Source organism: Mobula birostris, chromosome 21 (genome assembly GCF_030028105.1).
Source record: "Mobula birostris isolate sMobBir1 chromosome 21, sMobBir1.hap1, whole genome shotgun sequence".
NCBI lineage: Eukaryota > Metazoa > Chordata > Chondrichthyes > Myliobatiformes > Myliobatidae > Mobula > Mobula birostris.
In genome coordinates this window covers 36,559,681-36,585,288 of record NC_092390.1, presented here as the reverse complement: position 1 = coordinate 36,585,288, position 25,608 = coordinate 36,559,681, and the positions used below count along the sequence as shown (strand labels likewise).

The 25,608-nt window shown below is 41.2% G+C and overlaps 1 protein-coding gene across 5 annotated transcripts in view; it reads right to left on the bottom strand.

The window, feature by feature from the left end:
• Window positions 1–8,518, bottom strand: part of LOC140185728 (poly [ADP-ribose] polymerase tankyrase-2) — a 66,192-nt gene extending 57,674 nt beyond the window's left edge. For 4 of the 5 annotated variants that reach the window (XM_072239306.1, XM_072239307.1, XM_072239308.1 and 1 more), the window contains exon 1: window positions 8,203–8,515. In XM_072239306.1, the coding sequence (XP_072095407.1) occupies window positions 8,203–8,413 (211 nt within the window). In that variant the 5' untranslated portion in view covers window positions 8,414–8,515. Of the gene's footprint in view, window positions 1–8,202 lie in introns of all 5 variants that reach the window. The other variant, XR_011882707.1, reaches the window with a different exon arrangement.
• Between the last annotated feature and the right edge of the window lie 17,090 nt (window positions 8,519–25,608).

Genomic DNA, 25,608 nt, shown 5'->3' with positions numbered 1-25,608 from the left:
AGAACGGCGCCATCAATCTGCAGGACATGTCGCTCAGGGACTTGGGCTATTTATGTGTTTTTTGCGTGACCTTTTTGCTTGCTATTTTGATCATGTGCTGCGCATGTTTTGCACCTTGGGCCCCAGAGGAATGCTGTTTCGTTTGGCTGTATTCATGCATGGTTGAATAATTAAACTTGAATTTGATTTGATTCTTTTGTAATTGTCTTTAATTCAATTGAAGTCACTAGTTTCAGGCAAGCCATGCACTGACAGCATGCTAAATTATACGGATACATATTAGAGTTCAAAAACTACCATTTACAGGACAGTTTTGAGCTATCAGCAAAATTGATGCACAAGCTTTTAGACCTAACCAAATGCACTGTGCAACAACAATGCAGCCATCTGGTAAACAATCTGAAATACTTCCGATGTCCAAGTTGTGCAAAGTGCAGGTCAATCCAATGTGAGACAAGACTAGGCAATAATTAGCCAGTCAACCTGATCACAATGGCAGTACTGAAGAACTTCTTCACTAATATCCTATTCCTTAACAATGTTCAATTTTACGTCATCATAGTGTGGCTGGTAGAGTTGCTGCCTGACGTAATGAGGTTCCTTCTTGACTTCCGGTTCTGTGCATTAAGTTTTATGGCAAGGGTCTCCTGCATGTGCTATTTTTCTGCCCCTTGCTAAGGTTAAACGGCTAATCACTATAAAATGCCCCAAGGGCATAGGAAATTGATAGAATTCAAGGAGGAAAGCTGATGGAATATGGGGAAAACAGGTTACATGGAAATTATCATCAGCCAAAGACCAAAATGGCTAAGTCAAATGGAAACATATGGAAAATTGCAACTAATCAGAACCACTGGACTCAGACCTTTTCAGCACCATGGACAAAATAGCCTAACTTCAGATAAGAGAAGTAACTTTTCGGAACCAAAGTAGCATTTGACCAAGTGTGACATGAAGGAGGCCTAATAAAATTAAGGTCAGTGGGCTGGAGTCATATCTACTACAAAGAGCTATGTTAGTTGGACTCTAATGCTAACCCAAGATATCAATGTACAAACTCAATAAATTTCTGGAACTGTTTCCAACTCCATGACATGATCTTTTCTTTATAATACCAGAATTAGGGATGTTGATTACTGATTGCAGATTAGTTTATTCAATTTGCAATTCAAAATAGTGAAGGTGGCTGATTGAATAGAACACTAAAGCATAATTACTTCCTCCAAGATCATAACCACATTTTCATTATGTACAATGACTGCCACTACTGTAGAAACATTCTGGAGATCCCTTTTTAAGGAAGAAATAGTAAGACATCTGGATAGAAGTGGTTCCAGATGTCTTACTATTTAGATAGAAGCATGGACTCATGAAGGGAAGGACAATCTTACTGGAGCTCTTCAAGGATATAAGTGCAGTGGATGTTGTAAACTTGGATTTCCAGAAGGTATTCAATAAGGTGCAGCATGAAAGACTTATGGATAAGGATACATGGATTTGGGGGCAATATATTAGCATGGATAGAGGATTGCTTAATCAATAGAAGGCAGAGAGCTGGGAAAAATGTAAGTTTCTCTGGTCAGCAGTTAGTAGTGAGCAGAGTGCTGTAGGAGCCTCTGCTGGGCTACAACTATTCATGTTATATATCATGATTTGGAAAAACAGAACCATAGTGTATCTGTTTGCTGAGGAGAGTAAATTGAGTGGAAAAGCAAATTGTGTAGGGAATGCAGAGAGTCTGTGTAGAAAGGTACAAATAGGTTAAATGAGTGGGCAAGGGCTTGGCAGTGTTGGTAACTGATTTCATCCACTTTGGAAGGAAAAATAAAAGATTAGATTATTATTTAAATGCTGAAAGTTTGCAGCATGCTGTTGCCTCAGAGGGACCTGGAAGTCTTTATACATGAATCGCAAAAGGTTGGTTTGCTGGTGCAACTTTTTATCAAGAAGGCAAATGGAATGTTGGCGTTCATTGCTCAAGGGATTGAACTTCAGAACAGGGAGGTTATGCTTCAGTGGTATAGGGTGCTGCTGAAGCCACACCTGGGGTTCCATGTGCCCTTCCAGTCCCCTTGCTCAAGGAAATATATATTGGCTTTAGAGGTGGTGCAGAAGAGGTTCACCAGGTTGATGAAGTTGTAGCCTATGAGGAGAGATTGAGTTGGCTTAGATATTCTCACTGGAATTCAGAAGAATGGGAGGGGATCTTATAGAAACTTATAAAATTACTGTTAAAACAGAGGCAGGGAAGTTGTTTCCCCAGTGCCAAGTGAGAGTAGAACTAAGGAATGCAGCCTCAAGGTTTGGGGGAGTATACTTGGAAGGAGAGGAGGATAAACTACTTTTCCCAGATAGCAGTGAATGTGTGGGATTCTCTTCCTAGGACAGCAGTAGAGGTTACTTCATTAAATAGACTTAATACTATTAGATAGATTTTTGCATAGCAGGGGAATTAAGGACTATGGAGAAATGCAGGTAGGTAGAACTGAGTCAGTGGGCAGGTCAGCCATGGTTGTAATAAATGGTGAAGCAGGCTCCACGGGCCACAAAGTCTACTCCTGCTCCCATTTCTTATGTCAATCAGATATAACCCAGTCAACATACAATGGCCAAATTGAACCAATCCAAGCCTACGTCTTGCAGTCATCACCCGCACAATCCTGACAGTTACATTAAGTTTTTTGGCAAGAGCACCTCTCACAATGCACTGACAGTGTTGTTGCTGCACTCGTTCCTCAGAAGAAAAGACACCAAAAAATGTGACACTTGGGATCTCGACAGCTCATTCTTACAAGGCCTTTTCAGTTTCCAAATATTATGGCAGTGGATCAGTTATTGTTCTTCCTCTCTGCATCTTGTGGCGCATCCACTGCCGTTTCCTTTGCACTCATTCTTTTTAAAAACGAGGCCGAGTTGCTAGCTCGACACTCATCCCAGCACAGATGGAAAGCATACAAGGATTCGAACCTGGGCAAGGAGTCGGTTAGTGTAAACCCCAGGACCACTCACCTCGAATTCTGGTGTGGATGCCACTACACCACTGACTTGACAGTGGATTATTAGCATAACGCTATTACAATGCCACTGACCTGCAATCAATTCCACTGTAAGGAGCGTGTACGTTCTCCCCATGACCATGTAGGCTTCCTCTGGGTGCTCCAGTTATCTTGCATATTCCCAAGACATAGAAGTTAGTGGGTTAATTAGTTACATGGGTATAATTGGCTGTGGGTGGGTTAATTAGTTACATGGGTATAATCGGCTGTGGGTGGTGCAGGCTTGTCGGGCCAGAAGAGCGGGTTCCCATGCTAAATCTCTACATAAATCATCAGAAACAGTAAATGATTAAAAATCTTGACACTTCGGTGAACATACAGAAAATTAGTAACTTAGGTGGCCAGAAGTTCAAAAAAAAAATCTTCACTAGAATTTCCTTGAACAGGTGAGAGTAAACTGTCCTTGGCAAAGGTTAGACGATCAATCAGTACAATATCAAAGTAAAGAACTAGAACAATAGCATGGCAAACTATTTACTTAGAAATATAGGTAATTTTCAACAATATTGGAAAACTGAGATTTGCAGGAAAGAACTGATAAAATATTTAATAACAAATATAATGTGACTATGACCTTTTCAACATCTGTTTTTGTAACATCTGTTCTTGGTAGCTTCCAACCCGAAGCATGAACATCGATTTCTTCTTCCGGTAATGCCCCCTTCACTTCCTATTCTCCATTCTGGCCTCCCTTCTTCTACTCACTTGCCTATCACCTTGCCCTGGAGCCCCTCCTCCTTCCCTTTCTCCCATAGTTCACTCTCCTATCAAGATCCCTTCTTCTCCAGTCCCTTGCCTTTTCTACCCATCAACTCCCATCCAAGTGCTTCAACCCCACCCCCACCCACCTGCCACCTTCTAGCTTGTCCTCCTCCACCCCCATCCCCCAAAACCTTTTCATTCGGGCATTTTCCTCCTTCCTTTCCAAACCTGAAGGGTCTCGGTCCAAAAAGTCAACAGTTTATTCATTTTCGTAGATCCCGCCTGACCTGCTGAGCTTCTCCAGTATTTTGTGTTGTTCCGTGCAGCTCTGTAAACTGCACTTTCAGTGTAGTTGTCACAGAAAACACACGACAGATTGCTATTTTTGCTTCTCTCACTATTTTTACTTCTTTTCAATCCTGCTGTTCCAATATTGTTTACTCTTTTTCAAAACCCTACAACTTCCACAGCCATCCTAAACTTGGAAACAACTGCACAACTTGGCGATCTACTTCATACTCCCTGCAATTTGTCATTCATATAATCCCTCTTCCTTTTTGACATCCAACCAAGTTGCAAACTGATTATCAACAACAAACTCTGCCCCGTATCTGCATCTCTCCTGCCTTTCCATTTCCAGATAAGTTTAAACCAAATTGAGAAAATAACACTGCCCCTTTGATGAACAAAAATATATTTGTTATCTCCATGACAAAAACTAGTTTGTTCTCTCCACGACAAAAACTAGTTTAAAATCAGGACTTTTATGATTAAAAGTTTTTCAATTTTCATTCAGGAATTAATCTACTTCATATGTTCTATTTAAACATGAAGGCTAATAGGGTTGGTGATCCTTTAAATATTATTACACAAATGATTCGAAAGATATACTATATAGGGGATGATTTCTGCAATCTGGTATTAGAGACTCAGCCATTTAAATAATAACATCTACAGATTTAATCTATAAGTAACTTGTAGAACAGTAGTCTTTTTCTATTGAGAAATGCTGAGGATAGCAAATCCAACAGTGATCGAATCGGGCAAATCTGCCAGTATGAAATTTTCTCATTAGCTAGCAAGTTTCAATTAATCAACATCAATTTAAAAGGACTATTTCATTAAAATGTCATGCAAACTAATCACAGTGAATAGGTACCCATAACTTTTGAGTTCCAGGAGGGAAAAGCCTTAGATATTGGCAGAGGTTCAATTGCAAAAGTGCAAAACTCTATTGTTAATATACCAAGCTTTCGGCAACTTTTACTGACTGCTATAGGACTGACTTAAGAGTCAATTCATTATAGTCAACTACCTTATCACTCTGCGGTTTCTAGACATACAACTACCATCCAAATATAAAAGACTGAAAATAAATCAGGCACATTTTAGTCAACTTTTCCTGGTTAAGAACAGCTCTGGTTTCACCCAGGCATTCAGAGGTAACTGTCTTTTGGCTTAATTCCAATGACCTCTTGAATGCTTAGTCAGCAAATCACATTTTTTTTGCGGAATAAAATGACTGCCTGTTCATTAGTGGAATGTTATGTCTATTATGTTGGCCTTCTTCATTAAAATGTTTGTACTAAAATAATTGGTGCATATTGTAGAATGCTGATCCTATTCTGTGCAGACTGTAATTCTGAGGAAAGGCATATTCTTTGTAAATAATGTAAATGCCAATTTCAATGTGTGGCTGATACTATTCATTTATGACCAAACAGTACATTCACATGATAAACAGAGGCTCAAGGATGAGAAATTTAAACATTTCAAGTAATTCCCTTTTCTCCGTCCCTTCAGTTTTTCCACTGGCTCAACTTAGTGTGTGTGTTAATTGTTAATCTGTTCTGTTATTTAGTATCTCATTAAGGTCTTATGCCATTTAAAAATAAACTAGCATAACATACCCTTTCCATACAGGTTCCCTGATCAACTACAGAAATGTTCAGTAACTCTTGTTAATTATAGACTACAAGTTCCAGAAGTCACACCATTCCCCTGTCCTGCTCTATTATTCCCTAGGTTTTTCCCCCTCCTATAATGACTTGCACAGTTTTCCTATTTAAAGTTCCTCAATCAAAAGAGATTTGGCAGATTAACAAGTCAGGGCAAATGCATTTTTCTACCTCTTTTTTGAAATCCTGTATATGAAACCAAATGGCTCCAGAGATTTGCCACTATTCCATTCCATTACTTTATTTCCCATATTTCCTTATGGCACATTTCCTCTAGGACAGTGGCTGGTGTAAATGTCCTACAATTTCAAGGACCCAAACTTGATGCCAATTTTGGGACGGGGAAGGATACAGAGGAAAGCCAAGGCAAGAGAGGAAAATGAGACTGCTGGGAATCTGATAGTCATTATAGGCTCAATTAATTGAATGGTCCATGTGCTGTTGGGAACATGCTGAGTCATTTCAGCATGTTTCCATTCCCAGTTACTTAGTAACCTGTCCTAGCATATTGCCCATTATCACCCCAATCACCTACACTTGGGGGGAGGGAAGAAAGAGGATGGAATGATAATATACAGTAACCAACCCTTAACAATCTGCATGACTTTTAGAAGAGGAAGATTACTTCCATTTGAGATTAAACTTCTCAAGAACATTTTATTATAGATTTGATACACAATGAAGGTACTGGTCTGACATTTATAAAGAAACAATAACACCCAAACCTCCCAGAGGACCACAACCTTGTCATAGTTTGAGGCTCGCCACCCTCAACGACCCAAAGAGCCATGTTGACTGGAGTCAGGGCTTTATGCTTTGGGTTTTGGTCTGGTCACCCATGTCAAACAGGTCAAATGGTAAAGGTCAGATGAAAAGTGTTCCACCGGAGTTCAGCCCAGGACCAACGATCCTGACTGGTGAAAACAAAACTGCTATAGAAACAGCAATGAAGAACTTCTACATCTGTGTGCGAGGGTATTCCCGAGTCTCCACCAGGACCTTGCAGGACTGACAATAGTGAAAACCAAGCTACTGATATGATGAACACTGCTTGAGTGTTGCCCTAAACACCAGTGGCATAGTGGACAGCAGTAGTAGTAACAGCACCCAGCGTTAATCTTAAATTTCTTCCAAAATATGAAAGCAGCCATGTGTGGAATATGCTGTCAGAAATCTTAAGAGCAAATCTTAAATTCAGAACCTGAACCAAAAAGTATATTTTATGTCAAAGATGTCACACTGATCTGCACTTTGAATTGTCATTGACCAGAACCCAGCAAAGAAGCTTTGTTTGGAATGTTGATCAAGGCCCTAGGCACAAATAGCTTGCTATGTAACCCATAAAAATGAACGCAAATAGCTGTTTTTGCTTTCCTTTATACTTCTTATTGAAAAAGTTTACTTCAATTTTAGTTGCCTTTAAAGTATTTCTGAATGTCAATAAACAATAAAACCAAAGCTTCTCAAAATGAAACCCCACCCTTCTTTCAGAGACCGTCAGTGCATTCTGGGGAACTCCTTCTGTAGTGAATGTCTCATGTTCAAAAGCATTTCAAATTAAACAATTTTAAGTGCTCAAAAAGTAACAACGAAACCAATTAAAATGAACACAAAAATTGATAATTTAAATAGCCATTCCCCTTTCGCCTACATGCAAATAAATGGAACTGAGTGTAGTGTCCGGTACATGCGCAATGGGCGCATTTCCTAGCGTGACTACGAGTTTGCATGAAGTCAGGACCCGTCAGCAGCTCTGAGCTACATGAAAAGTCGGAACATTCACGTTCGTCTCGCTCGTACGACGTCCATTAAAGTTCACAGAGACAATTGTTAACACTACCCCTTGAAACTACCTGTTTTATAAATGGAAGATTCGGGTTACAAGTTACAGAATCATCGCCACCCTATGCACATTGCATTTTTAAGCTCCCGCCTACCCGAAACATTTCCCAGGCAACATGGAAAAGACTGCAACTGGTGCAGCGGGCTCGCTCACTAGATCGTGTCGATATAGAATAAGCCGTATAGACTGACACCCTATTTAAATAAATCATACTGTTTTCCCCCCCAAACTCAAAGTTACAGTATTCTCGTTGCATGGGCAAGGAACAGCAGGTGCATTCCTTCCTTCCAAGACGCCCTGCCCTTTCTTGCAACATTGCACATCATAGGCTTCGTGACTTAAGATCCACGAATCTTTGCCAAAGCACTCCACATCGTGTCTCTTCTCTCGAAAAACTCCAAGCAAAAAGAACCAATCTCTGTAGCAGTAAATGCCAATTCCGCATATATTAAAGCAAAAAAAAGCGTTCCCTTTTGGCAGCTGTAACTAGAAGGCGCAGGAACAGTGCAATTCTTGCTGGGCGTGCCCAGCAGGAAGAATTCAATTTACGAAGGAAATCAGCGCCGTAGGGAAGGGGAAGCGGGCAGTGTTTGGGAACGGCACGGGGGAGGGGAGACGGCCGCCGCGTTTGTTTTCCTTTTACCTGCGGCGAAGTGCAACGGGGTGGATTTGCGACCCGCCGTGTCTCTAGCGTTGACGTTGTCCGCCTTCAGCAGCTTCTTCACCCGGGCCACGTCCCCGTTGCGGCAGCCCTCGAACAGCTCCCTGGCTGGGTCTGGATGTGCAGACGCGGGCACTGGAGAGTGCTCGCCCGCACTCGAGCCTGCCGCCCCAGGACACCGTCGAGACGCCATCGGCGACAGCACCGGTCGGTATTTTGCGGCGCGGCGAGGCGTCGCGTCCGGCCCCCCCCCCTCCGATCCCCCGTAGCGAGACGGGTCGAGCCCGTGCCCGTGCGCGCGCCCCACGCCCCGGCCTCCGAACAAAGCCTGCCAGCCCCGAGCACCACGTGACCCGGGCGCGTGAACGCGCGTGCGCCGAACCAGCTGTTGTCCAACGTGGGTTTACACACCGAGCTTTCCTCGGATCGACAGCGCAAAGCAAACCCGAGCATATTTCCGCTCGGTGGCACTATTTAGTAAGAAGCATTGTGTGCACGTAGAATATTTGGGAGTGTTTTATTAAAACACGGCAAATCATTACGTAGTGCATTTAGGTAGTATAAGGTAAAAAAAATACAGCAGTATACAGCAACAAAGTACCGTGCACGCAGACAATAGGGTGCAAGGTTTTACGAAGTAGATTATGAGGTCGAATTCATTTTACCAATCGGGGAACCATTCGATAGTGTTATAGCAGCGGGTTGCAAGCTGTCCCTGACCCTTTTTTGTGCTTTCAGACTTAATGCCTGCTGGAAGAGAGGAGAAGAGAGAATGTCTGGAATAGGTAGGGACTTGGATTATGCTGGCAACCTTACTGAGGCTGCGAGAAGAGTAGACAGTCCATGGAGGGAAGGCTGGATTCCATGGTGTCCACAACCCTACTGTTTCTTGAGGTCATATGCAGCTTGCCATACTAAGCTGTGATGGATCCAGATAGAATGCTTTCTGTGGTGCATCTGTAAAAATTGGTAAGGGTCGACAGACGCATGCCAAATTTCTTCAGCTTCCTGAGGAATTAGAGGTGTTGATGAACTTTCTTGGCTGGGGTGTCAGCATAGTTGGACAAGGACAAGCAGCTGGTGATCTTCAATCCTAGGAACTTGAAGCTCTCAACCCTCCGAAGTCAATGGACAACTCTTATGTTGATATTGAGGGAAAGATTGTGGTCAGAAAACCATGTTACCAATTTCGCTATCTCCTTTGTATACTCTGACTCGTCATTATTTGAGTTACAGCACACTACGGTGAAGTCATCTTCTCGTGAAGTAGAATGAGCATTAATTACAAACCATACTGCATTCGAAGACTCAACATAAGGCAGAAATCAAGAATATTTTAAGAGCCTTAAGTTATTTTTAGATATACAGTAAGTTGCTACCAACACATACTGTACATAAAACCTACAGATTTCAGAACAGCTGCATGCCTGGATAGTGATAGGAAGGAAGGTGTACAATTCATTAAAGTTTTAAATGAATGACTGTCCATCTATTCACATGAAAGGTTAATGGTTTCTGACATGGCAAATACTCTCTGACTAATAATAATTTTGAAAATGTTCTGTTTTACTTCAGATTTCCCGATGCAGTGTTTTGCACTTTGAAGCAAAAGGATTATTAAACATAATTGGGGCACATGGTGTGGATGTAATATACTAGAATTATTAATGGACAGAAATAGAGAGTAGGAATGAACAGATTATTTTCAGGATGCCAGCTAATGGGAGCTGCAGGTGGAGCCCCAAACATTCACAGTTTATATGAATATTTCAAACAGGAACAGTACAACACAGGAACATGCCCTTCAAACCACAATGTTGTGCTGAGCTACTTAACCCAATAACACCTAACCAAACTATTCCCTTCTGTCTGCACATGGTCTGTATCCCTCCATTGTCTGCATATTCATTGGATGGGGGGGGGGGGGGGAAATTAGTTACAATATACTCAGTTTTGCTAATGTTACAATGTTAAGTGGCTGACAAGAATAAGTGATTATGGCTGAACTGCAGAGAGACACCGAAGCAGATCAACAGTCCACTTGACTTTTAATGGAAACTGTTCAGAAATAAAGGGAAAACAACAAACAGTAGGCCAACAGGGCCATTAATTAGAACTTTCAAACTAAACCTAGCACTGATACAGCAGTAGTAGTTTAATACTAAACAAATACTGCTCCTGAACAGCAAGAGTCTGAATGGTAGTCTTCTTCCCCTGGAAGCAAGACGAGGGTGTGTTGACATTGGTGTGCTTTTGGTCAAGTCTTGACAGGACTGGAACAAGGGAGCTAAATGCCACCACAGTGAAACACTAAGTGGCTGGAACGTGCATACTCATGAGTGTGATTGCCAAAGCTTGCCTGCAAGGCAGTGCAGACCCCAGGGTCTGTGGTTTTGCCAGTAGCCATGTAGAGTGCAGAGTGAGTTCAGGGACACAAGTTAGTGAATGGAATACATTTTGGAAAAAAGGTAAGATCATCCACTTAAATGGAAAAAATATAAGGATGTATAGTGAGATTTGAAAATAATGTGTAAGTCTAGTGGTGTTCTGCAGGGGTGGTGTTGGGACCGCTTCTTTTAATGTTGTATGTCGATGATTTGGATGATGGATTTGCTGGCTTTATGGCTAAGTTTGTGGACATAATGATGATAGATGAAGGAGCAGGTAGTCTTGAGGAAGCATAGGGGCTACAGACAGATTTGGAGAATCGGCAAAGAAGTGGCAGATGGAATACAATGTAGGGAAGTGTATGGTCATGCACTTTGGTAAAAGGAATAAAAGCATAGACTATTTTCTAAATGGGGAGAAAATTCAAAAATCGAAGGTGCAGAGGGACTTGAGAGTCCTCATGCAGGATTCCCTAAGGGTTAACTTGCAGGTTGAGTAGGAGGCAAATGCAATGTTAGCATTCGTTTTGAGAGGACTAGAATATAAAAACAAGGTTATAATGCTAAGGCTTTATAAGGAACTGATGAGGCCTCACCTGGAGTATTGTGAGCAGTTTTGGGCTTCTTATCTGAGAAAGGATGGGCTAACATTGGAGAGGGTTCAAAGGAGGTTCACGAAAACGATTCTGGGTATGAAAGGCTTATCATATGAGGAGCGTTTGATGGCGCTGGGCCTGTACTCACTGAATTTAGAATAATGAGTGGGGATCTCATTGAAACCTATTGAATGTTGAAAGGCCTAGATAGAGTGGATGTGGAGAGGATGCTTTCTACAGTGGGGGAGTTGAGGACCTCAGAATAGAGGGACATCCATTTAGAATGGAGATGAAGAGAAACTTCTTTAGCTAGAGGATGGTGAATCCATGGAATTCCTTGCCACAAGCAGGTGTGGAGGCCAGGTCTTTGGGTGTATTTAAGGAGGAGGTTGATAGATTTTTGAAAACTCAGGACATGAAAGGTTATGAGGAGACGACCTGAGGCCGGTTGAGAGGGATTAGCCATGATCAGATGGTGGAGCAGACTCAATGGGCCGAATTGCCTAATTCTTCTCCTATGTTTTATGGTCTAACCTGGATGTCTTTGTACATCGTTGGCTGAACATTTACACACAGTTGTAAAAAGCATTTTGGAAGCCAAATGTTGGCATTTACTGAAAGAGGATTTTAGCAAAAAACATAGAGGATGAACTTCTCTACTTATCTAGGGCTCTGGTAAGACCACATCTGGAATATTGTGTTTGAATCTTGTTTCCCTACTTAATGAAGAATACACTTGCAATAAATGGAGTGTGATGAAGGTACACTATGTTGATCTTTGGGATGTGAGTTTTATATTGTTTGAGGAGAATCATAAATAACAACATTGAGATACAACACAGAAACAGGCCCTACAGCTCACTGATTCAGCCACCAGTTTACGATAATTCAACATTAATCCCATTTTGTTTTATTCTCCCCAGATTCCCTTCCAGACTCTACTACTCACCTACACACAAGTGGCAATTTACAGGGGGCAATTAAACTACCAGTTCACATGTCTTTGGGATGTGAGAGGGAATTGGAGCACCCAGAGGAAACCCATGTAATTCAGTGATAATATGCAAATTCTGCCTAGCTGCACCCAGAGCTCTGGATTGTACTTGGGCGTTGTGAGGCAGCAGTTCATCGAACTGCTCCACTGTGCTGTCCCAGATTAATCATAACTCTCTACACTTTTAAAGAATGAGAGGTATTCTCACTGAAGCATAAACATTCACTATAACTCTAGTATTACAGGCTTGTGCTCCTGAATTACCCAAGTCTCCAGTCAAGATCTTTCAAGACTGGCTCAATTCCCCTGACAATGTGGTAAACTGATCAACCTTGTACTGTCTATAAAAAGCAGGACTAAGTCCTTAGCACAAATACCACCCCCTCCCCAATTTACCTAATCAGAATCACCAGCATAGATGGATTTAATTGACTGTGCATTCAAAAGGCTTCATCCCATCAAAAACCTGCAAACAAATGCCCCATTTTAGGTTTTGCCAGGACCCCATAGTTCTAGACCTCATTGCAGCCTTGGTATAAATATGGACAAAAAAACTGAAATCCAGAGGAAAAGAAAATGATATCACGGTAGAATTTGGATGTGTCAAAGACAAGTGAAGTTAATGGGGAAAACACCTCTAAAGTTACAAAATGGATTTGACATGTGCTATGGATTAAGGATTTATGCAAATTCCCTGAATGTGTAGGATCTCTTACCTACACATGAGCTGTACATCAAGGATGAGATAGTGTACAGTCATATGGAGCTATAGGTTCTAAATGAGCTAAAACACGTCTTGGTTACAATCAATATTTCCTAGATCATTCAAGCTTGAATGACTTGGCTCATGGAAAAGTTATCAAATTTTCCCTTTGAATTTGACCAATTCTGTAAGGCATCTGTCAACAGGATTTATAGATATGTCCATCTTCCACCCCTCCCTTGGGGATCCCCTATGTAGCAGTACTGCCTCTGACCCGCTATCCTGTAGCTCCAGCTCATGCAGCCTGCCCAGGAGAACCACATGTGAGATACATTGACCTCCTGACCTAATAACTATTGGGTATATGTTTGTAGTCTTCTGCTACTGTAGCCCATCCACTTCAAGATTCGACATGCTGTGTTTTCAGAGATGCTCTTCTGCACACCATCATTGTAACGTGTGGTCATTTGAGATGCTGTCGTCTTCCTGTCAGCTTGAATCATTCTCCTCTGACCTCCCTCATTAACAATGTGGGCAGAGCTAAAATGATGCCCGAGGGTGACTTCTCCCAGCTTATCAGTAAACCAGTTACATTCTTCCTATTCTAATGTCTCTATTTTCATTTGCAGGGTGGCTGGGATCCTAGTAGGATTTTTGATCTACAGCGACACTCAAGAACAGCGATTCTGCATGACGGCACATTCCTGTTCTTGGAGCTCCCCAATCAGCCGCGATTTGGTATGTCCAAGTTCGGCCTGAAGTCGGGTGAATTTTGGGCCTGCGTGGCCCTGTGGACACAAATTCTTACCGATGTCATGTATGGAACTGCAGTGGGAGCCAGAACATCGAAGACAGCAAAGGTGGCTGTCGGAGTGCTCTGCATTCGGTGATCGATTTGCTGATTCTCGAGTTGGGGAACTCAAAATTAAAAAAAAAAGCAATGCTTCAGACTGACTGTAACATTGAAATAACAACTGTTATCTCCCCTCTCACTGTAGAAGGAGCAATATCTGACTCTCCCTTGTTGGTGAGAGAGAGAGAGAGAGCGAGCCTATGGGATGTCGACATGTTGGACTGAACAGTTAGTTTTTGATAGACTGTAGACTATGGTCTCTCTTTGGGGGGCTTTGCTGTTGTTTGCATGGAGGGTGGAGGGTATGCTGATGTTTTATGATAGAATAATTTGGGGAAGGGGAGGGGGATGGTTGATAGTGCTTGTGCGTGAGAGGGTCAGGGTGCTTTGGGGTTCTTATTTAATGTCATTCATTCTTTGGGGATTTCTTCTGTTTCGAGGATGACTGTGGAGAGTAAGGATTTCAGGTTGCATATTGTATACATTCTTTGATATTAAATGGAACTATTGAACAAAGCAGTTTCTCCCACAGAACTGCTGCTTACTTGATGCTTTTTTTGTTTTTTTTTTCCATCATTCTTGGTAAGCCCTATAGGCTGTTGTGCATGAAAATTCCAGGAGATCAGTATTTTCTGAGATACTCAGACCACCCTGTCTAGCACCAACAATCATTTCACAGTCCGTGGAGATACATTCAATGGCCACTTTATTAGGCGCCTCCAATCTCAGTCAAGACCAATGTCAAATAAGGCTCCTTCATTTCTTCAGTTTTCTTGTCTTTCTTGCCATATTGTTCCACATCACTTCCAACAAGTTTCCCATAAGTTAAAGCTAATCTTCAAATTTAATGGGAAAACTGTTCATTCTGTAAAAAAATACATTCCAAAACAAGATTACTTGAACTTTAGTAGTCAAACTGCAGTATTCAGCCAGCATTTGCATTTTCTCACATTCAGAAGCTGTTCCCAGACATTGTTAACATTGTGATTGAAGCACATGAGAGGATGGATCTCACACTCAGCACCCACAACACCAAAGTGCTTTACCAAACTGTCTCTGCTGCACCACACTGCCCTTCAGCAATAAAGGTTCACAATGAGGTTTTGAAAATCATGACCCGTTGCCCAAAGAGAGTTTCAGAGCACAGAAACAAGTCCTTTTCCCAATGTATCCATGCCAAGCAAGATGCCAACTAGGCTAGTTCAATTTGCCCATATTTGTCCTGTATCCCTCTAAATCAAGGTTTCCATGGACCCCTTGATTAATGGTAGGGGTCTGTGGCATTGAAAAGGTTGAGAGCTCGTGCTCTGAATCTTTCCTATCCCTGTCTCCAACCCTCAATGAAGGTAGGTGTTGTGTATTTAATATTTTAGTAATATTTGAGTAATCTTGTATATATATATTGTTTGATTAATCATTCCTGTTTGTTTAAGTAATTAATTGTGGGTTATATGCAAAATACGTTAATTGCACTTGTCATCAAGTGACTGTCCTAGACTGCTTGTCTTAAAGGAAACTTGAAGTATAGACACACATTTCGAACTCCCTGTATTTTGCTTTAAATTAATTTAATGTTTTGTAGTTACAAAACATAACATTGGTGATGAAGAATTTTTAAAATAGACCTGAGACAGCTATGGAGCAAGATATTTAAACTAAAAAAAACACTGCTAGGAATGGTCAAGTCTAAAAGAAACAGCCCAGCATGTTGAGAGATGGTCTTCGGAAAGGAAGAGACGATGGATTTTTTAAAAAATGCCATAAACGGAAGAATTTGTGGGTTCATAAAAAGTGAATACTGTACCAGGTGATAATAATCATTAAAAAGAAATCAGAAATGGCTGGTTACATCAGAAAGATTGACATGCTTGATTACACAATGGATAATTGGCTCATAGATACTGAGCTAATGGAACAGTATTTTGAAGCAACTGAAATAACCAACGAGAAGTGAGTGTCAATTTTGCTAAGTGCATTAGAGTTAAAGGCATACAGTTCGCTTCAAAGTCTGACTGCCCCAACCAAGCCATCAGAAATGTGTTTTTCCACGATTGCAAAAGTAATGCAGGAATACTTGGAGCCAAATTCATTGGTAATTACAGAATGCTTTACATTTAGTAAGTGGAATCGAAAAGAAAGGGAGTCCATTTCAGCATATGTGGCTGAATTGAAGAGATTGTCTGAGCATTATCAGTTCAGTAATGGGCTTAATGATACACTGCATGATCATTTAGTTTGTGAAATCTTAATAAGAAAGTATTAAAAATGGCTCCTAACCGTAGCATAGCTTACATTGAAAAGAGCAGTGGAAATCGCTGTTTCAATGGAAACCGCAGACAGATACGCATCTGAGTTGCAGTCAGGAATGAAAGCGAATATGAATAAAATTGCAGCGGCTAAACAGAAACCAGCCTGGCAAAACAAATTTTGCTATCATTGTGGCAGGTATTCACATATGCCAAATAAAAGCAGATTTAAGGACAGAACTTGCAACAAGTGCAACAAAGTAGGACACATACAAAGAACATGTCACCAGACAAAAATAAATGGACTGCACACGGAAGAGAAAGCACTAAAAAGTCAAGTTGCAGTTTCAAAAAGAGCACTAATATGCATGCTGTTGATGAAAAGTCTGATAATGATGAGAGTGACACAGGAGTGGGTAGCCTTGAGATTTACAACGTAAATGCTAAAGAGGGACAAGCAATATAGCCTACACAAAAAGAAAAATTACAAATAATTAAAATGGAATTGGGCACTGGATCAGCTGTTTCAGTCATTCCACAAGATGAGTTTGAATGGCATTTCAAAGATACTAAACTGAAGCCTGCAAATATTCATCTAAGAACCTACACTGTAGAAAAGTTAACTTCTGTTAGAAGAACATTCATGACAGGGAAATACGTAACCAACAAGCCATATTGAGCTTATATGTGGTAAAAAAAAAAACCAGAAGTAACAGCATTGCGTGGGTGTGATTGGCTGAAACAACTGCAACTTGATTAGAGATTCATCCACAATTTGCATACCACATCCTCTACAATAAAATCAACTGAAAGTGAAGTAAGAAAGGTTCTGGATGATGCCATAACTGTCTCCATGCCAAACACCATGAATTGTTGCCCAACAGAAGATAAACAGGTGTTGATGCCAAGCTCTGTGCCTCTGGTTGGAAAGCATATTGGACCAAAGAAGGACCATGCTGCTCAGAGGAATCGTGAAAGAAACAAAAGCAGTGGTCCGCCTACAACAGTTTTTGTGGGCGACATATCTGAGAAAGCTTCTAGTACGTTAATCAGGCAGTTACTTTCAAAATGTGGCTTGATTTTAAGCTGGAAGAGAGTTTAAGGAGCTTAAGGAAAGTTGCACGCATTCGGCTTTTGTGAGTATAAGGAACCAAAATCTACTCTGCAAGCATTAAGCTTATTGCATGAACTTCAAGTGGGAGACCATAAGCTGCTTGTAAAAGTAGATGCAAAGACCCAAGCCCAGCTGGATGAATGGAAGGCCAAAAAGAAAGGAGTCCATGGAGATACAAAAACAGAGGATTCATCAGAAGATATTGTGATGAGGAAACCAAGAGGAGAGATCAGATCATAAAGGGAGCAATAGAAGAATTAATAAAAAAAACTCCAATGAACTAAATGCACCTTCCAAAGATCAAGAAGCACAAACTAGAAGAAGGAAAAGGATGAAGGTGGCTACGGCTGTCAGAACCACTTCCTGCAGTCTCAGATTCAACTCCTGCAATCACCTCAGAGGAGGCCTCAGAACCTGAGATTGTTTTCACAACCACAATTTCATCTGCCAAGCAGATTGATCCCTCTTGTCAGGAAAGATGTCATCCCATAACAGAAAGAAACCCTTGACAGTGATTAAATCTTTAATCCTGAACGGGACAATTTAAAATTTGCTATGCTGTGGATGTCTGTATATAGTGATAGCATTATTTAATATACTGTGTATATAGTTGAAGTGCATTCTCTTTTCAATTGGAGTTTATAGCTAAGCATGGAGGAGTTCTGTATTTCATATTTTAATAATATTTGAGTAATCTTGTACATGTATTGTTTGATTAAGCATTTTTGTTCATTTAAATAATTGGTTGTTGTTCGTCCATTGTCATCGTTGATGAAGACCGCGACACCATTATGATGATGATGGTGTCGAGACTAGTGCTTGATTTGGATTTAAGTGAGGGAGAGTTGCGCAGCATCAGCCTCACTCTCTCTTCCCAATTCCCATCTGGATCCAATGGCAAGACAAGAGTTGAGACGACTGGAGATGGGACTAGGCGCAGTGAATAACCAGGACGTCTTCTGTGTCTTGTCTTGCTTTACACGTTAAATAATTAATTATGGGTTATATGTAAAATATGTTAATTGTTGTGTCATCACACTACCCATGAATAGTGCGTGCCTCTCTTAAAGTAAACTTGAAGTATAGACCCACATTTCTGACTCCCAGTGTTTTGCTTTGAATTACTTTAGTGTTTTGAAGTTACAAAAGATAACAGTAGATATCAATGAAGGTCACCATTGTTGTTATGCACTAGCAGAGCCTTTGGTCAATTGAGGAAAAGGGTATTTCAAAATTAACACCCTGGATCCAACACAAAACTCATGGCTAACTTGGCAGTGGTGATCCCTCCCTTCTTGTATGTTTCAGAGACCCGCATCACCTGCATTAGACACCTCAAGGCACTGGAAGTACATCATCAAAACCCTCTCTGCCAAATTCTTTGGAACCAGTGGGACTTTCCTTCGCTAAAAAACTTGAGCTATTTTTTATCTGCCAAAACTTCAACTGAGATTAGCACAATAAACGATGTCCTTGCAGTGCACATCTTACGTGCTAAAGTCATGTCAAATTTTGCAAACTGCATAATTTGTACATAATAATGGTGGTTCTGGGGTTCACACATAAAATATTGAAATTCCGTCATGCAGCTCTCAAACACATTGCCAGCAATTCAATTTCTGGGGATTTTTATTGCTACTCTAATTGCTTCCAATGGAGGAAGTTCCCATGTTATGAATTGTGCTCTATAAACAAATATAGAAACAGTAGAAATTGATGCCACATCAACAATTCCCAAAAGAGAGCAAGGGGACAGCAGTAGGTATAGAAACCATGTTCTGCGGATGTGCTCCAAAGCAAGAGTTTCATTTGCTGAAAACTCATTAAAATTTTGTACGTCATATGATTTTGTGACCATTTAAAATTCTGGAATGTGTTTGCTGATTGTTCATTGTTGCTTTTTAAACATATGAACTTTGTTTTAGAAAAAGTCAAAGTTGAATGTAATTTTAACACCCACTCTGATTGTGTTAAAAATCCAGTCTCAAGCCCTGACAAAATACAGTATAGACAGAAAACTGTCTGGTTACATTTGACCCCATTTTCTCCATGCCTGTTTCCTCCTTTCACCAGGGCAGACTTGCCTGTCATCCAGTAAGCTTGTGAATCTTGGCTGATTATTGGATGGGAAACCTGTTGAGATACTTTAGCATAGTTTCTCTAAATAAGGGTTCCAGGACTCAGATCTCCCATCTACAAATCCAGTCCAGATGAAAGGTCTTGACCTGAAACATCAGCCTGTCCATTTCCCGCAACAGACACCTCCTGACCTGCTGAGTTCCTCGAGCTTTTTGCTCCAATCTACAAATCCACATAATGGCTTTCCTCTCAGCTTCAAGTTATTTGGCATTTTTATTAGATTGATTATTAGTGGATGTCACACTTGAGCATTTTTGATTGGTTCTACTTTTAAGAAAATTTGCAGTCAGTGTGCTTTTGTTTAATTAAGAAGTAAAATGATTTTTAAACTTTAATCACTTTAATGATAACTTTTAAACTTTCTTCCAGAGTAACTTGTAATTTTCTCACTGACCACTTGGGTGCAGTTTTGTATTGGACATTTGTGTTTCTGGAATCAAAACCGACTGTTGCTAGTGTTAACTTGCATAAGTGATTTCTATCCTGACCAGCTTAAATATTATTACTTCCAAAAGACTTTTTTTTTGCATTCTGGGTTTGCTTCAACTGTTTTACCTTTGTGTTAAGCTTTTTAGAGAGGTTTGTCTTATTTTAAGCTAATTTGGAGAAGTCTAACTAACCAAGCAAGCAGCTTTTTAGGCACTATTGCATATGTTTTTTCAATTACTAAAATAAACAATGAGGAAATTATTTGCTGTACTGATTTCCAATATGCACCTAAGGTGTGCAAAATTCCCGCCAAAAGCAAGAATTGGAAGCAACAAGCTACTATTGTGATGGCAGACATGGTAGACATTAAAAACTGCGGGCAATCAACTCAAAATGTTCAATAATACTTTATGTTCAAATAGTACAAAGTGGTGGGTGTTACAAATAATGGACTTTTTTCCTGCTGTTCAGACTTGGTTTCTTGCACAAAGCTCCTAGTCTCCTAGTTCCAAATCCCAAGAAATTCAACTGTGTAGCAATGTTTGTACAGATTGTGGTGCAAACATTATATGATATTTGCCAAGTTGAATTGCAGAGTAATTCAATCTTTGTGCAAAACTGACTTGTCCCTGCTCTGCAAGTTTAGGTCATCATTTGAAGTCAATGTAGTATGTGATTTTGCACAAAACCCCCAGTCTGAACAGAAAGAAGCTCCATCATATACACTATTTAAAGTGGTCCTTAAATGGTTACAGGGTAAGAAATGAGGAAGAAATCTTGTATTGAATGGGGCAAAACATTATTAATGGATGTTATTTGAAATATAGGAGTCTTAACAGTGCTGAATCTCCTCCATAACCAGAAGGAAGAGAAGGGACAAAATCAAGGTCTCCATGTCTGAGGGGACAAAATCAAGGTCTCCATGCCTGAGGGGACAAAAGGCAGAGACATGGTGGTGCTGTTATGATCTGGGGAACTGACCTTTGAGTTCTAAAATACAAATTTCAACTCCCAGATACATTCTCAAACCTCTCTCTGGACAGAGAGCCCAGAACAGTTACCAAACTCATTTCTTCAGGAGACATTCTCTACAAAGCTTCTAGCCTTGTTGCTCCCCAACCCCACAGAACTCCTCTCTCCTGCCCAAGATGCACAAGCAGGGCTAGGCTGGCAGACTCATTGTTTCAACCTGATCTTGTCCCACCAAATATATTTCTTCTAACCTTGTCTCTATCCTTTCTCCCCTGATTCAGCCCCTCTCACTTACAGCCATGACATCTCGGATGCCCTCCACCTCTTTGGCAGTTTCCACTTCCCTGGTGCCACCTGCAGATGTACAATCCCTCTACCCCAGGATAGGCTGAGGAAAGCTATCTGCCTTTCTTTAAACAGAGGCCCAACTCCATCAACATATTCATTCTCTTGTTCTCACATTAAACAACTTCATAAATTCCACTCGCTTTTTCCAGATGAAATACTGTATGTAGTCATGACTAGTTGCATTGTCATAAGCTACACATCTGCCTTTTTTTCTGACATTTGGCACAGATTTTATTCCCGTCCTACTCTGAACCCTTCCTTAAAATCTTTTTCCAGTACATCAACCACTAAGTTGGTGTTGCTTTCTCTGCTCATACAGTTTCCACCATTCTCTCACCTTCACATGGGTAATCTCTGATTCCTTCCTTCCTTTTCTGGATCTCTCTGCCTCCGTCTCAGGAGACAGGATAGATACAAACATCAACTACAGACTCCCACAGCTAGTTCAACTATGTTTTATTTTATCACGGCTTCTGTTAGGACTCCACTCCATTTTCTCAGTCCTTTCCTCTCCATTGTATTTGCTCAGATAATGAGACCCTACACAGAGGTGCTTTTGGGAGATCGTCTTTCTTCCTCAAACATGACTTCTCCTCTACCATAGCTGATAGACCACTTGATTATTATTTACCTACTTTCTGCACTTGTGGTCTAATTCACTCTCCTCCTGGACAGAACAAAGATAGAATGTATTTCTTGCACCCATTAGCCTACACATTCCATGGATCATCTTTTACAGTTTCTGCCAGTTTCAGTGCAATTTCACCACCAGGCACACCTTCCATTCCCTTCTCCTTTCTGCATCTCAAAAGGACTGTTCCTTTTGTGACTGCTGGGTCTTCAATCCCATGCCCACCAACAACTCCCCTACTTCTATACTTAATCATGCAATGCAGGAGAAGCTACTCCAGTCATTTTACTTCTTCTCTTCCCACCACCCAGGCACCCAAACAGTCCTTCCAGATAAGGTAGCTATTAACTCACAGTCTTTCTAATCCAGCATACTCCATTTAGTGGTCATGATGTGGTCTGCAAATTGAAGAAACCAAACCCAGACTGGATGACTGATTTGTTGAGCACCTACATTCAGTGTGTGTTGGCACGTGGCCAAGTAGTTGAGGCATTCATCTAGTGATTTGAAGGTCGCTAGTTCGAGCCATGGCTGAGGCAGCGTGTGTGTCCTTGAGCAAGGCACTTAACCACACGTTGCTCTGTGACGACACTGGTGCCAAGCTGTATGAATCCTAATGCCCTTCCCTTGGACAACATCAGTGTCGTGGAGAGGGGAGACTTGCAGCATGGGCAACTGCTGGTCTTCCATACAACCTTGCCCAGGCCTGCGCCCTGGAAACTTCCAAAGCGCAAATCCATGGTCTCATGAGACTGATGGATGCCTATACATTCAGTCTGCAGGTATGACTTAGAGCTCCAATGGAACAAAGGGTACCTGAGGAGCAACAACTCATCATCCAGCTGGGCAGATTGTAGCTTTTCTGACTCAATAAGGAATTCTATAACTTTAAATAACTTGCTTTCTGTTTGTAGCATTCTGGCCATTTCTCCTATCAATCATCCTTCTGGGATATTGACTTATCCTGTTGGTACAACTTATCTGCAGGACATGTTGCAACTTTTTATGTTTTATCATTTTTTTAAAATTTCTGACCGGCCTCATCTCATTGCTTTGGTTCATATTCTCTTGTTCCCTCTCTCACTGTCTCTGTTAGCTCATCGATGATATAACTTTTACAATTTGTTTTGAAGGCTCACCCTATCAATTTACATTCCCTTGGCACTATCCATTCTCCTCCATCTTTATAAATTAAAGCTAAGTTATTTTCTCTCTTTTCCTCTTCTGATGGATAGTTTTTGAGCTGAAACATTAACCTTATTTCCCTTACCTTGGAAGCTGCCTGACCTGTTACTTTCATTATTAGAATCAGAAACAGGTTTATGATCACTAACGTATATCATGAAATTTGTTGTTCTGCAGTGCAACACATAAAATGTGCTATAAATAGTTTTGCTTTTATCTTCTATGATATGAAAGAGAAAAGTGCTCTATCTAGCGGTGTGTTACATCTAGATGATTTTCAAGAGCAGCTTCTATCTATTTCTCTTTGTGGAGGGTATTTTCACAAGAAGCAGCCACTATTGCTGCAAGTCGAGTTCCATTGATGACCCTCGGCATGGATCACAGTTTAGTTACAGGGTCCAGCAGCCCAGAAGTATTTAATACCTTGGTTTTCATATTTGGTAGTGTTTAGTATTTACCATGTTCTGTGCTTCACAGCTGTATTTGTCACATCACAGTGGCTCTCTGCTCAAGGTTTCCTCACTTTCTGCATGAGAAGAGAGCACCATACCCAGTGATTTGCTCAGATGTGAACGTGCAAAAGATTCAGCTATTGATGGATGACACATACTCTCTGAGTATGCAAATAGAATGTGAAATTCTTCTTAGTGTTAATGCTATGCACTGTGGAGCTTGTATATTCGTTATATGAAGGTAGTTCACTAACCCACTGTACAGTATTCCATCCATCATGCCAAATCAATGGGTAACTGTTCTTGGACCTTCTGAATTGATGGCTCATCAATGTGCTGTAAGCTCTGAATGTGTTGTCATGTTTTCTGAAAATGAGAGGCACGAGGCCATCATGGAAATAATATTCTGGGTCCTCAAACAGGGATTTAGATGGTTTGGGGTGTCCTGCAGTTAATTCTGGAGCATTCTTTTTATTTTCTTAGGACGTGTATCTTATCAAAACCAACATTTGCTCAAAGCAGTATGGTACCTCTGAGCCACAGTGACGTGTTGTGGGATGCTTATAAAACTTCTAAATGTACTTCTTCTGCAGACTGTAGCTGGTAATTTCCCTTTGAGCAATCTATTTTTGAACCATCTTAATGAACTAGTGATTTCATGATCTTCTGAAGGACTCGGCAAACTTGGCTCTCAAGTATGCAGGTATGGCACCTTTAAGTGGATGGAGGTACATTGCCATAGCCAGAAGAAAGGGAGGAGGAGAGGACTCCAAAACAGGCTGAGATGCAGAGGAAGAACACTCCCTCTACCCAACATCTTGATAACAAATGTACAGTCGCTGGAGAACAAGACTGAGAACGTAAGGGCAAGATAGCTGTATCAGAGGGAAATGAGGAATTGCAGTGTTTTGTGTTTCACGGAGACATGGCTTACTCCAGACTCACCACATATATTGGTAAGACCCAAAGGCTTTTCGGTACACAGAATGGACTGAACTGCTGATTTGGAGAACTCAAGAGGTGGGGATTTCTGTTTCATGAGAAACTTTTTGTGATGCTGGGACATGGTGGTTTTGTCATATTGATGTTGCCCTGACCTGGAACATCTAATGATTAAATGTTGACCATTCTACTTACCAATAAAGTGATCCTGACTGTAGTTTACATTCCACCAAAAGCCAGCATTAATCAGGAACTTGACATATTGAATGCTGCAATCATCAAGCAAGAAACAGCCCACACTGCTGCATTTCAGATTATAGTTGGGGACTTCAATTAGGCTTGTTTGAAGAAATCTCTGCCCAGTTATCATAAGCATATAATCTGCAGCACCAAGGGTCCCAAATCACTGGACCACTGCTATACAATGAAAAGTAATGTCTACTGTTCCATGCCTAGACCGCATTTCAGCAAATTTGATCACTCGGCTGTCCTTCTCCTACCTGCATATAGGTAGAGGCTAAAGAGCAAGGCTCCAAAGATAAAGACAACAAGGAGATGGTCGTGGGAGCTGAGGAGCAGCTACAGGATTGCTTCCAGTCGGTGGTCTGGGCCGTGTTCGAGGACTCACCAGAGGACCACCTCGCGGTAGTTTAAAACTGTTGTAGATTAGAGTGTCGCCACAATATCATTCAGAGTCTTCCCCAATCATATTCCCTTGATGAACCATGAGACCTGCAATCTGCTGCGGGCCAGGTCAATGCAGCATTGGGGTTTGGTGACCAAGCCATTTCACATGCAAAAATGGCATTTCTGGACCAAACCTGAATCACTGAAGGATGCTCCACAGCTGTGGCAGAGCTTGAATGCTATTATCTCTTACAAAGTGACACCAGGCGACATAGGTGGCAACAAGGCTTAGCTCCTAGATGAGCTCAATGCCTCCTATGCTCACTTTGCCCATCAAAACAACAAGGATCCTTCAGGAACTCTTACAGCCCCAATGACCATGTGGTTTCAGTCTCTGAGGCCGACTTGAGAACATCCTTCAAAAGGGTGAACCCAGGAAAAGTATTAAGCCCAGATGGCGTCAATGGCTGAGTGCTAAAGACATGTGCTGACCAACTTACATCTACTGAGATGTGCTTTGAGAGGTTGGTGACGAAACACGTCGACTTCCGTCTGAGAAGCAACTTGAATCTGCTCCAGTTTGCCTGCCAGCACAAAAGGTCCACGGTAGATGCCACCTCATTGTCTCCTCACTTACCCCTGGAACATCTGGACAGCAAAGGTGCATACACCAGAATACTTTTTATCGACTGCAGCTCAGCATTCAATACCATCATCCCCTAAAACTAATCAATAAGCTTCAAAATTGTGACTCAATACCTTCTTGTGCA